This window comes from Phyllostomus discolor, chromosome 6 (assembly GCF_004126475.2).
Source record: "Phyllostomus discolor isolate MPI-MPIP mPhyDis1 chromosome 6, mPhyDis1.pri.v3, whole genome shotgun sequence".
NCBI classification, from domain to species: Eukaryota; Metazoa; Chordata; class Mammalia; order Chiroptera; family Phyllostomidae; genus Phyllostomus; species Phyllostomus discolor.
The window spans coordinates 157,066,351-157,078,188 of record NC_040908.2 but is presented as its reverse complement, the minus strand read 5'-3'; the positions used below and the strand labels follow the sequence as shown (position 1 = coordinate 157,078,188).

Sequence of the window (11,838 nt, the reverse complement as noted above, 5' to 3'; positions counted from 1 at the left end):
AAAGGAATGAAGGACTCCTGATTAAAAGAGCTAAATGAAAGGGAGGTAACCAAACTATCAGATATAGGATTAAAAATAATGGTTATAAAGATGCTCAAAGGACTCACAGACTACTACAAAGAACTGAGTGAGAACTACATCAGCATGAAAAAGGAAATAGAAACTATAAACCAAAACCAGGAAGAAATGAACAGTAAAATCTCAGAAATAAAAAACACATTAGAAGGAATGACAAGCAGGTTGCATCAAGCCGAGGCTCAAGTCAGTGATCTGGAGGACAAGGTAGAAAAAAAAACACCCAGATACAGCAAGAAAAGCAAAAGAGACTCAGAAAGAATGAACAGGTGGTAAGGGAACTGCAGGACAACATAAAATGGAATAATAGCTGTATATTAGGGATACCAGAAGGAGCAAAAGAAGAGCAAAGGATAGAAAACCTGTGTGAAAAAGTAATGATGGAAAACTTTCCTAATTTGGACAGAGAAAAAGTCACACAAATCCAGGAAACACAGAGAGTCCCAATCAAGAGGAACCCAAAGAGGCCTACCTCAAGACACATCATAATTAAAATGGCAAAATTTCAAGACAAAGAGAGAATCTTAAAGACAGCAAGGTAGAAACAGGAAGTCACATACAAAGGAGCCCAGATAAGGCTAGTAGCAGACTTCTCAAAGGAAACACTCCAAGCCCAAAGAAAATGGCACAAAAATATTCCAAGTAATGAAAACTGGAGGCCTGCAACCAAGGCTACTATACCCAGCAAGGCTCTCAATTAACATGGAACGCCAAATAAGGAGCTTTCCAGACAAAAGAAGTCTAAAAGCATACATATGCATCAAACCAGCTCTGCAAGAGATGCTAAAGGGACTGCTTTAAGAAAAGGAAGGAAGACAGAGAGAGAGAGAGAGAGAGAGAGAGGAGAACACAGGTACAAAAAAACGGCAATGAGTAAGAACTTATCAACAATAACATTAAATATAAATGAATTAAATGTACCAATCACAACACATAGAATAGCTGAATGGACAAGAAAGCATGACACACATATATGCTGCCTACAAGAGACCCACCTTGGGACAAAAGACCTACACAGACTGAAAGTGAAGAGCCGGAAACACATTTTCCAAGCAAATGGACAGGAAAAACCAAGCCAGAGTAGCAATTCTCATATCAGACAAAATAGAATACAAAAAAAGACCATAAAAAGAAACCCAGAAGGTCGCATCAAAATACTTATGGGAAAAATCTATCAAGAACACATAAACATTGTAAATATACATGCACCGACATAGGAGCATCAAAACACATAAAGAAACTCTTGGAGGATTTCAAGAAACATATTTACAGCAACACAATCATAATAGGGGATTCCAACACTCCACTGTCAAAAATGAATAGATCTTCCAAACAAAATATCAACAAAGATATTGCAGCATTCAACAATGTCCCAGATCAAATGAACTTAACTGATATATACATAGAGCCTTTCATCCCAAACAAGCAAAATATACATTCTTTCTAAAAGCACATCAAACGTTTCAAAGATAGACTACATGATAGGACACAAAACAAGCCTCCACAAATTCAAGAAAATTGAAATCTTATCAAGCACTTTCTCTGATCACAAGGGACTGAAACTAGAAACCAACCGAAAGGAAAAAAATAAAAAACACACGCATGGAGATTGAATAGCATGGTATAAATGAATGGGTCAAGAATGAGATCAAGGAAGAAATCAAAAAGTTTTTAGAAACAAATGAAAATGAACTCACAACAACCCAAAACTTGTGGGACACAACAAAGGCAGACCTCAGAAGGAAATTCATAGTGACACAGGCCTACCTAAAAAACACAGAAACATTTCAAATAAACAACCTAACCCTATGCCTACAAGAACTTGAGGAACAACAATGAACACAACCCAGAGTGAGTAGAAAAAAGGAAATAACCAAGATCAGAGCAGAATTAAATGACATAGCAACTAATAGCACAATTCTAAGGATCAATAAATACAGGATCTGGTTCTTGGAAAAGATAAATCAATGAGCTGTTAAGCAGACTCATCAAGGAAATCAGAGAGAAGATTCAAATAAACACAATCAGAAATGAAAGAGAACTGATTACAACAGATACCACAGATATACAAAGGATCATAAGAACTTACTATGAAGAACTATATGACAAGAAATTTAAAAACCTAAGTAAAATGGAAAATTTAAACAAAAATGTAATCTTCCAAAACTCAATGAAGAAGCAGAAAGCCTGGACAGACCAATAATGGCTGACGAAACTGAAGAAGTAATTGAAAAACTCCCAAACCACAAAAGCTCTGGACCTCATGGTTTCACAGGAAAATTCTACAAAGCACTTAAGGAAGAGCTAACCCCTATTTTTCACAGACTTTCCAAAAAATCCAAGAAAATGGAGGACTCCCAAACTCTTTTTATGAAGCCAGAATCATTCTAATCCCAAAACCACATAACAACACAACAAAGAAAGAAAACTTCAGGCCAATATGGCTGATGAACATAGACACTAAAATCTTCAACAAAATACCAGCAAACTGCATCCAGCAATACATTGAAAAGATTATACACCATAACCAGGTGGGATTCATCCCAAGGATGCAAGGATGGTACAATATTCACAAAACAATAAAGGTAATACATCACATAACCAAAAGCAAAAACAAAAATCACATCATCATATCAATAGATGCAGAAAAAGCATTTGATAAGGTACAGCACCTATTTGTGATAAAAACACTCAGCCAAGTGGGAATGCATGGAGAATTGCTCAATGTAATAAAGGCCATATATGAGAGACCTACAGCCAACATCACACTCAATGTGCAAAAACTGAAAACTTTCCCACGAAGAACAAGACCAAGACAAGCTTATTCACTTTCATCACTTCTATTCAGCATAGTATTGGAAGTCCTAGCCACAGCAATCACACAACAAAATAAAAGGCATCCAAATTGGAAAGGATGAAACAAAACTGTCATTCTTTGCAGATGACATGATAGTGTACATAGAAAATGCTATAGACTCCACCAAAAAACTGCTCAACCTAATAAATGAATTTGACAAAACAGCAGGCTACAAAGTCAATATTCAGAAATCAAACTCACTTTTGTACACCAACAATGAAACACCAGAAACAGAAATCAGGGTAAAAATCCCATTTGATACAGCAACAAGAAAAATAAAATGCCTAGGAATAAACCTAACCAAGGAGGTAATGACTGTACTCACACAACTACACAACACTGAAGAAATAAATTAAGGAAGACACAAACAAATGGAAACATATATTGTGGTCATGGATCAGAAGAATTAACATGAGTGGAATGCCCATACTACCCAAACGAATTTATATATTCAACTCAATAGCTATTACAAGTGCCAATGGCATATTTCACAGGTATAGAACCAACATTTCAAAACTTTATATGGACCCATAAATGACCCTGAATAGCTGCAGCAATTGTGAGAAAGAAGAGTAAAGTAGGAGGGATCACAATACCTGATATCAAGCATCATTACAAGACCACGGCAGTCAAAATGGCCTGCTACTGGCATAAGAACAGACACGTAGAACAATGGAATAGAATAAAGAGCCTAGAAATAAACCCAAGTCCCTACCACAAATTAATATTTGACAAAGGGGGACTCTGAACAGCTCTATGTACCAGTTCCCCTAACAGGATCATCTCAGTGATCCATCCTCAACTTCACTGACTTCCTTCTGCATGCTCGGATCTACTCTTGAGCCACCTTAGTGGATTTCTTATTTCACTTATTGTCTACAATTTATTTGTGTTCTTTTCCATGATTTTCATCTGTTTATTGATATAACTTGCTGTTGAGACACTGTTTAATAGTTTCTTCCTTCAGCTCTTTAAGCATGATTTTCTTTAGTTCTTTCATATTTTAAAATAACTAGTCTATGCCACTGATCTTACAAGTTTCCCCACTACTCAGAAGCATCCAACATGATAAAATGATGAAATGGGATGGTGAAGTCTCTTATGACAGTGCCTCTTGAGACAAAAGACATCGCAAAACAATGTTGATTTCTTTCCCCAAAGGTATGGTATACACTTCAGCCATGCCTATACTTAAATCAGGCCATCTCTCCTGTAGTCAGAACAGACAAAAGTTAGTGAATCAAATGTGGAGCTCAAATAATCCCATCATTCTTACACCTATTACACATGATCACTCACCTGAGGTATTTTTGATTGAGTTACTTGGAAGTTTGAACTTGGTATGTGTGACAACTCTAGTGCCCACAGAAGAATACTTGTACCAATGAACACAGTCATTGTTCCCTTAGGTTTTCAATGGAAAATGTCCATGGTTATGTTGGGCTCCCCAGGCTCATGAAACAGGAAGATCCCTGTACTGAGTTGAGTGCTTGATCCTAATTAATGACAGAAAATCAGGTTGCCACAAACAAATGAAGGCATGAAATACAATGTCTCCTTCTACTGCCATGCCCAGTAGAAAGAAATGAAAAATGGGAAAAACAACAAAACAGAACCATTATAGGTTTGACTCCTATGGTAATTCAGGTTTGAATCATCCAATTAAATATTATTCTCTGACTAACCAAGAAATTGACAGTAAGTGAAAGAAATATACAATTGGTGGTTTAGAAGTTATGATTGTTAACTTTGATCACATGACAGTCTGTGGAAGCTTAGACAGAAGTTGATGTATTGTTTTATGTAATCAATTCTTTATCTCTTTATCTTCCCCCTCTGCTACTTCATATGAAGAGCATTGGTGGTTCATATTTCAATTAGGTTTGAAGTGGGAGTATGTTGAGCTAAAATTAACTGATGATATGGAATTTAAAGGGATTTTTTATGTCTCCAGTGTTACGGACAGAGTTTTACTTTCCATCCAAAGCTGTAAGTGAATAGTAGAATCAAAAAGGGTTGGGTGTTATGGATGTGCTGCATTTGCTCCTGTATAACCAACTCTAATCTTTTCCACCTTATTCTGGGCCCTGAGAAAATGGCCGCTAAAGTGGTCATCAGCCAAGCTAACTCACCCTTTACCTGTTGGTTAAGTTCAGCCAATGGAAGGAAATAACAGATCAGACAGTGAAGAGACAGCAAGGTATTAATCTGCTACTTTCCTTCATGGGCCAGTTTGGAAATGGCTGTCTCTCTCTACTCAATGCACAGCCCCTGTCAAATGACCCTCCTTCTTCTTTTATAGCTATTTCCATGTTCAGAAAAAAATCTATTCCATTTTGCCTTCATAACTGGGATAGTAATAATGTCCCACCATTGCTAGTCCTGGGTACTTCACCATTTTTTAAAGTTCTTTTGTTTTTAACATTTTTTATTTTTGTTCAAGTACAGTTTTCTGCCACTTCCCCTCACTCCTCCCTACCGCCCCAACCCTCCTAACCTCTCTCGCCTGGTTCTAACCTCACAGGTAATTGTCCATGTGTCCTTTATAATTGTTCCTGCTAACCCTTCACAAGTTGCCCCTATAATCTCATCCCCTCCCCCATTTGGTCTTTAATCTTGTAAACTTTTTGTAAATAGTTTGCAGTTGCTCCTTTGAAGAGTGATACCTGTTTCTTGGAGGACACTTGAGATGACAATTTTTAATGAACACATTTTTATAGAGAAATACCACAGGCATCCCCATTACAACAAAGAATAAGACCAGGTTTCCTCTATTCACAGTTATTATATCATTTGTCCTTTGCTAAGTAATATAAAATGAGAAATGTGATATAAAATACTAGAAAGATGTTGGAAAGAAAAGTCACTGATGTCATTACTGCTCAGCAATATTCCAAAAGCTAACTGAAACTTAAAGTCCTAAATACATACTATGATTTTTCATGTTCCTAGAAATGATTCAATGGGATCAATATATCAATTCCTTCCCAGGTTCATTAGACATTTAATATACTATCTGTCAAAATACAGGTAGGTTTCTAAGACCTCTGAAATTATTTTAATAATTATGTGGAAAATAGTTGTTGTAAAGAGAAAGTGTTGTTTTTAACAAGAATATTGTGTAGTAGGTCTCTTAACATATATGAAAATCTACTTAAATGACCCAAAATAATGTAAAATTGGCTTCGGAATAATAAACCAATCAAAAGAAAAGAGTCTAGAAATAGGTACACAGGTATTTGGACTTTATCATAAATATGCCATATCAGTTTAGGACAGTAGGTTGCATTTTTTAAAAATGTGTTGAAAAACTTGGTTTGATCACAACAGAAAGCCTATTGTAAAGTAGATTTAAATTCTTCACACATGTGCCCACACACAGACGGACACATATAAACACAACCAAGAGTGTTACTGGAAATACACCTTTAGGAGAAAACTGTAACCATCCATAAAGTGAGCATCCAAACAGCCTACTTAACACAAAGTAATTTCTCTCCGGATGTCCATAGCAGGACAGAGTAGCACGCTGGCCAAATGGGTTGATAACATGTGGTATATTTAGACGTGGAATAATGCACAGCAGGGAACTGGTGGGACTACAGAGACATGTGGCAACATGATTGAATTATGAAGTCAACATTGTTGATAAAAAGACTCAAAAAACTTTGTCCTAAGTAGCGTAATTTTAATAAAGATAAAGAATATGAAACTGTACACTCTATACCTTAAGGATACACACACATGCAGTTATTTTTAACTATGATTCATAAAGAATTCAACATTGGGGTTACATCTGGATAGAAGGAGAGGAATGGTAGACACCGGTAATTTCAATATTGATCAAATTCTGGGTATAAATTGCATGTATTATTGGTATGCATGAAAAAATTCATAATGAAATTTTGAAGTAAGTTCTAATTTTTCTTTTAGTTAGAAAAAATCTCTTACAAAACATACATGATGTTCCTACAATAAAATGAAACTAATTCCATCTTCTCCCTAGTTTGTGATGTTCTTTAGGGGCTACACACAGAGGAAAAAAAAATTTTTAAGATAAGATTGATAACCAAAAAAAATTTTATATAAAAACAGACCATTATTAAGTCTATAATTTAAAGTATTGAAGTTGAATGCAACTTTTAGGAAACACATTGCTCTACAAAATGATACATTTCTTTAGCTGATCTTCAGTGTCATGAAGACAAAATAAGCTTGATCTATTCTTTAAAGAATGGCAAAAAGGCACATAATTACTAGTGAGGAAATACATGAAAATATGTTTACAACTTGAATTAGTATGGCACTCTATACTCTAATCAAGAACTAGAATGTGTTTTCAATGTCGACCATCCCAATCAGGCTCATCCCAACCTGTGAATATATCCAACATCCTGTCTAACAGAACTGCTCCATGATTCTGCATTTAACCAACTATGGTATCATCTCCCATCTAAACATCCTGAACTTCAAATACACAGGCATCAAAATGAGAAACACAACTAATCTTGAAGACAAAATGCTTAAGGCAGATGCAAAAATCTGTTGTATGCATACAACAAACATTTAAATTTTGAAATAAAGAACAAACTGAAGTAACCAGAGGGATTTGGGGAGAGGGAAGCTGGGGGAAAATACAGGAAGGGCCATCAAGGGTCATGTATTAAGGACACATGGACAAAGCGAAAGAAGTAGGTTTGAGGATGGTAGGTGGAGATGGGTGTGGCTGGAAAGTGTGGTGGAGTGAAAATAGAAACAACTGTACTTAAACAATAAAAAATAAATAAATAAATAAATAAATAAATACCACAGTTTGAACATTAGAGATTTGTTCTAATTTTCAAAGGTAGCTTGTTTTTCACTTTCCAAAGAAAACAAAACTCTTCTAAAGCCCATTTCATTATGAACAACAGAGAACAAACTGAAAATGACTAGAGTGGAGGAGGTAGGGGGTTAACAAGGAAAAGTGTAGGGGCAAGCCAAGACATCCAAATGAGGAAGTCATCAGCATGGACAAGGCAGAAGACATTGTCTGCTGAGGTGGAAGTTGGTGGTATGGGGCAGGGGAGATGAACTGGGAAAAATCAAGACAACTGTAACTGAACAATAAAAAAATGTTACAAGGTGAACTTAGTTTATTTTTCCTAATAATAAGAAAAATACCTGTGCCTTTTTATTCACCCTTCAGAATTTCTGTATTAAATCAATTCTAACCTCAAAGAATAATTTGTTCTAATTTTTGATACCTTTGTATGAATAAAGACGAGCATCCCAAGACAACTCATTGGGTTGACCAAGTCATCCCTTGTTAGAATGCACTGCCTGGTTGTTGCTTCAGAATTAGCACCAAGCACATTTAATTTAAATGACACATTCTCATTCTGCCCTTACCTAACTTCTTCCACCAGAGTTTTTGCATAGCATTTTTCATTTCTGAATTTCTCAAGGTGTATATTAAAGGATTCAACATGGGAGTGATAACAGTATAAGCCACACTTATGAATTTATCAACAGGGAAGTTAGAAACAGGTCTAACATACATAAAAATGCAGGGAACAAAAAAGAGAACCACCACCATGATGTGGGAAATGCAAGTAGACAAGGCTTTGTGCCTCCCTACCTGACTGTGAGTTTTAAGGGAACTTAGGATGACTCCATAGGATATTAGTAGACAAATAAAGATGACTATAGCCATTGCTCCACCATTGGCAACCATAGAGAGGCCTAAGATGTAGGTGTCAGTGCAGGCAAGTTCTAATAGTGGGTACATGTCACACATGAAGTGGTCAATGACATTGGGGCCACAAAAGGGGAGGTTGTACACAAAGAGGAGTTGGATCAAAGAATGCACAAAACCTCCAGCCCAGGACACCATCAACAGCAGGATGCAAACCTGTCTATTTATGATGGTTATGTAGTGCAGTGGCTTACAGATGGCTACATAGCGATCATAGGCCATGGCCACCAGAAGGAACACCTCAGAACCTCCAAAAAGGTGTTCCAGAAACAGCTGTCCCATACAAGCTGAGAAGGAAATTGTCTTTTGATCACGGAGTAAGTCTATGATCAATTTGGGTGAAATGACAGTGGCATACACTGCATCAATGAGTGACAGATAGATAAGGAAGAGGAACATGGGGGAGCCCAGGGAGGGGCTGGCAAGAACAGTCACCACAATGAGCAGGTTGTCCACCACTGTCACAATGTAAATGAGCAAAAATATGACAAATAATGTTTTTTGGGCCCCAGGATCCTGAGTGAGGCCCAGGAGGACAAATTCTGTCACATTGTTACTATGTCCCATTTAGTCTTCTCTAAAGCCAGTTTCCAGGGTGAGAGGTCAGGAGAAGGGACCTGTAATGAAACCATGAACACACTCTGAATACATCCATTATGTTTTGGAGCACATCTTCAGTATTTTGTTTTCTACAGCAGTTTACACACAATAAACATTTGGTGAATATCTATGAGTTCTTCTTCCTAATAGCCTATTGCACTTTCCCTTGACAATTCTGTTTCTCCTCAGATGATTTTTTTAGGCTACGAGTAAGAGGTTCTCCCACTAAGTCTCAGTGTATTGTCCAAAAAGAAAAGTATCAATGGCTCCACAGCCAGTTGTGCCTTTAATAGAGCCTTATTTAAAGTGTCAGTCCCAGGCACACAAGTCAACAATGACTTACTGTCTGCTGGTGGAAGAAAAAAATATTTGGTATGAAGTCAGTCATCTGAGTTGTTAGTACTTGTGGTGAGGATCTTTATAATATAATTGATGTAGCATGAAAAATAATATCTCCTTTGGAATAACTCACTTAATACTATGAAAAGTTGCTATTAGATATTCAGTCCTGTATATCTCAAAGGATGTTCAGTTTTCATGGATCTACCATTACATTTCCACAAACTGGAATACATCAGACCATGACATTCCTGGCACATTATTCCATAAACCAATTACTCAGTTGGACTATGTGACTGTCAGCAAGCTTTCTTTATTTATTTTTTTTTACTATCAGCTTTATAAGAACTTGTAATTTAATCTATGTAATCTTTGTTATCCTATAACCCTTAACACAGAAGCACTATTTAGAGTTTCACCAAATATTGTTGAACTTCACTGACTCGTGACTATCATGAAGTCTTATGTTACCAGCGGGTATTATTTTTTTCAAAACTCTTGGAGTGACCCAGGTATTGAGGAAGGGGAACACAGGCACTGAAAAGAGAGGTACAAGACAATGAGACATGGTTATACTTATAATTTTTCCAAGGTACTGAGAGTGCTCTGAAATGGAGCTCTGGTGCCCAGGTTCCAAAAATCAGCATACTCAAGGGAAGAGCCCAAGGTCAGTGTAAGAAAGCATGGGGTTGAGTCTTTACTGAATGTAATTGCATCTCTATCTCAGTTTCATCTTTGAGAAGATAAAGGGCTGGAACTAGACAATCTCAGAAACCTCGTCCAGTCTTACCTTCCATGGCATTCTTTGTTCAACCCTATCTTACACTCTATTCTACTGGCTTTTTCATATTTTTATAATAAAATAGAAATAGCCAAGAAATAACTGTTCCTTAAAAAAATGTTACCCAGGGAGGAACAGAGATTTTATCATCACAGAGACCAAATACTGATTTTAAGTTACTCTATTCAGTGTATACTTATTTATTACCCAAAACACCCTTTGGAGGAGAGTGTAGCACACTGATGAATCACATGGACTCTGGAGATGCATTGCCTGTGTTGAAATCCCCGCCTTGCCACGTACTACTAGGTGACCTTGGGCAATCTAATAAACTTCTCTGTGCCTCAGTTTCATGCTTTTTAGAATGAGGATACCAATAGAGCCTGCCCCTTCGGTTGTTGTTTTATTACAAGTAAATACCTAGAATACTGGCTGGTACCCAGTAAAGCTTCAATAAATAATAGCTATCATTAATGTTCTTGAATGCTTCACTATCAACATTGTATCACAAGGAATCATCTGGATCATTTTTAATGGAGTAAGAATTATAGGCATAGGAAAGGGTAAAAAGAATATTATAATTAATGAACCCCTCTTTAAGCAAAAATTGTATATCACAGAAATTATCTATTTGATTATACATGAGCAGTAGTATTCACCTGTGGTGGAATGTATTTGGACTAGAAGCAAGCAGAATAACGGAAAAAAGTGGAATCCATCCATCATAGGACAAACTGAATAGCATAATATAATGGAAAAAAAGGATCAAATAAGAAAGGAGAAATTATATTTAAGAAATAAACATCCACAGGAGAAAAGAATATTAATGTGATAATTAAGTGAGATTAATAGTCTTTTAAAATATCTTCTTCAGGAAAATTTATTTTCTTGAGGAAGTGTTAGAAGCCTGATCACCAGGGATCATCCAGGGAACACTCAGGAGGCATCTTAAGACACCATAAGAAATCAACACAGAGCATGGTTTAATAAAGAAAAGCAAAGAAATTTTTTTTAATTGATTCCTCAGATTCTCTACATCTGATGGTAAAGGACAAAAGTAAGAAACAGAGAAGAAGTGTACAACTGTAAATACAAACCTAAATTTTTTGCTTATTTGTTGCAGAGGAAAATTATAAAATCACTTAAATTCAAAGATAAACAAGCTGATTCCATTCCCATAGATTTGGCAGGGGAGGGAGGGAGGGAGGATTGATGAAAGGTTGAGCCTTCTTTAGAAGCCAGCTGTGAGCACCATTCTACAGGCCTCATTCATGTTGCTACTTCCAGTTCATTGAGAAGCTCTACCATTGTTGAAGCTGTACACTGATAAAGACACTCCTTTTGAGGAACATGAGGATATCAGATAGTCTATATCCAATTCTCTTTTTCTCACTCCTTATTTTATGCAGGACTACCTACCTAATGCCCTACTCTTATTATTTATCGATG

The 11,838-nt window shown here is 36.5% G+C and overlaps 1 protein-coding gene across 1 annotated transcript; it reads right to left on the bottom strand.

The window, feature by feature from the left end:
* Window positions 1–8,288: 8,288 nt before the first annotated feature.
* On the bottom strand, window positions 8,289–11,626 carry LOC114500286 (olfactory receptor 4A5-like). Its single transcript, XM_028516938.2, has 2 exons — window positions 11,487–11,626; window positions 8,289–9,286 (listed from the first exon to the last, which is right to left on the bottom strand). Exon 2 carries the CDS (start codon window positions 9,234–9,236, stop codon window positions 8,289–8,291), a length of 948 nt encoding a protein of 315 aa, XP_028372739.1. The 5' UTR covers window positions 9,237–9,286; window positions 11,487–11,626.
* Between the last annotated feature and the right edge of the window lie 212 nt (window positions 11,627–11,838).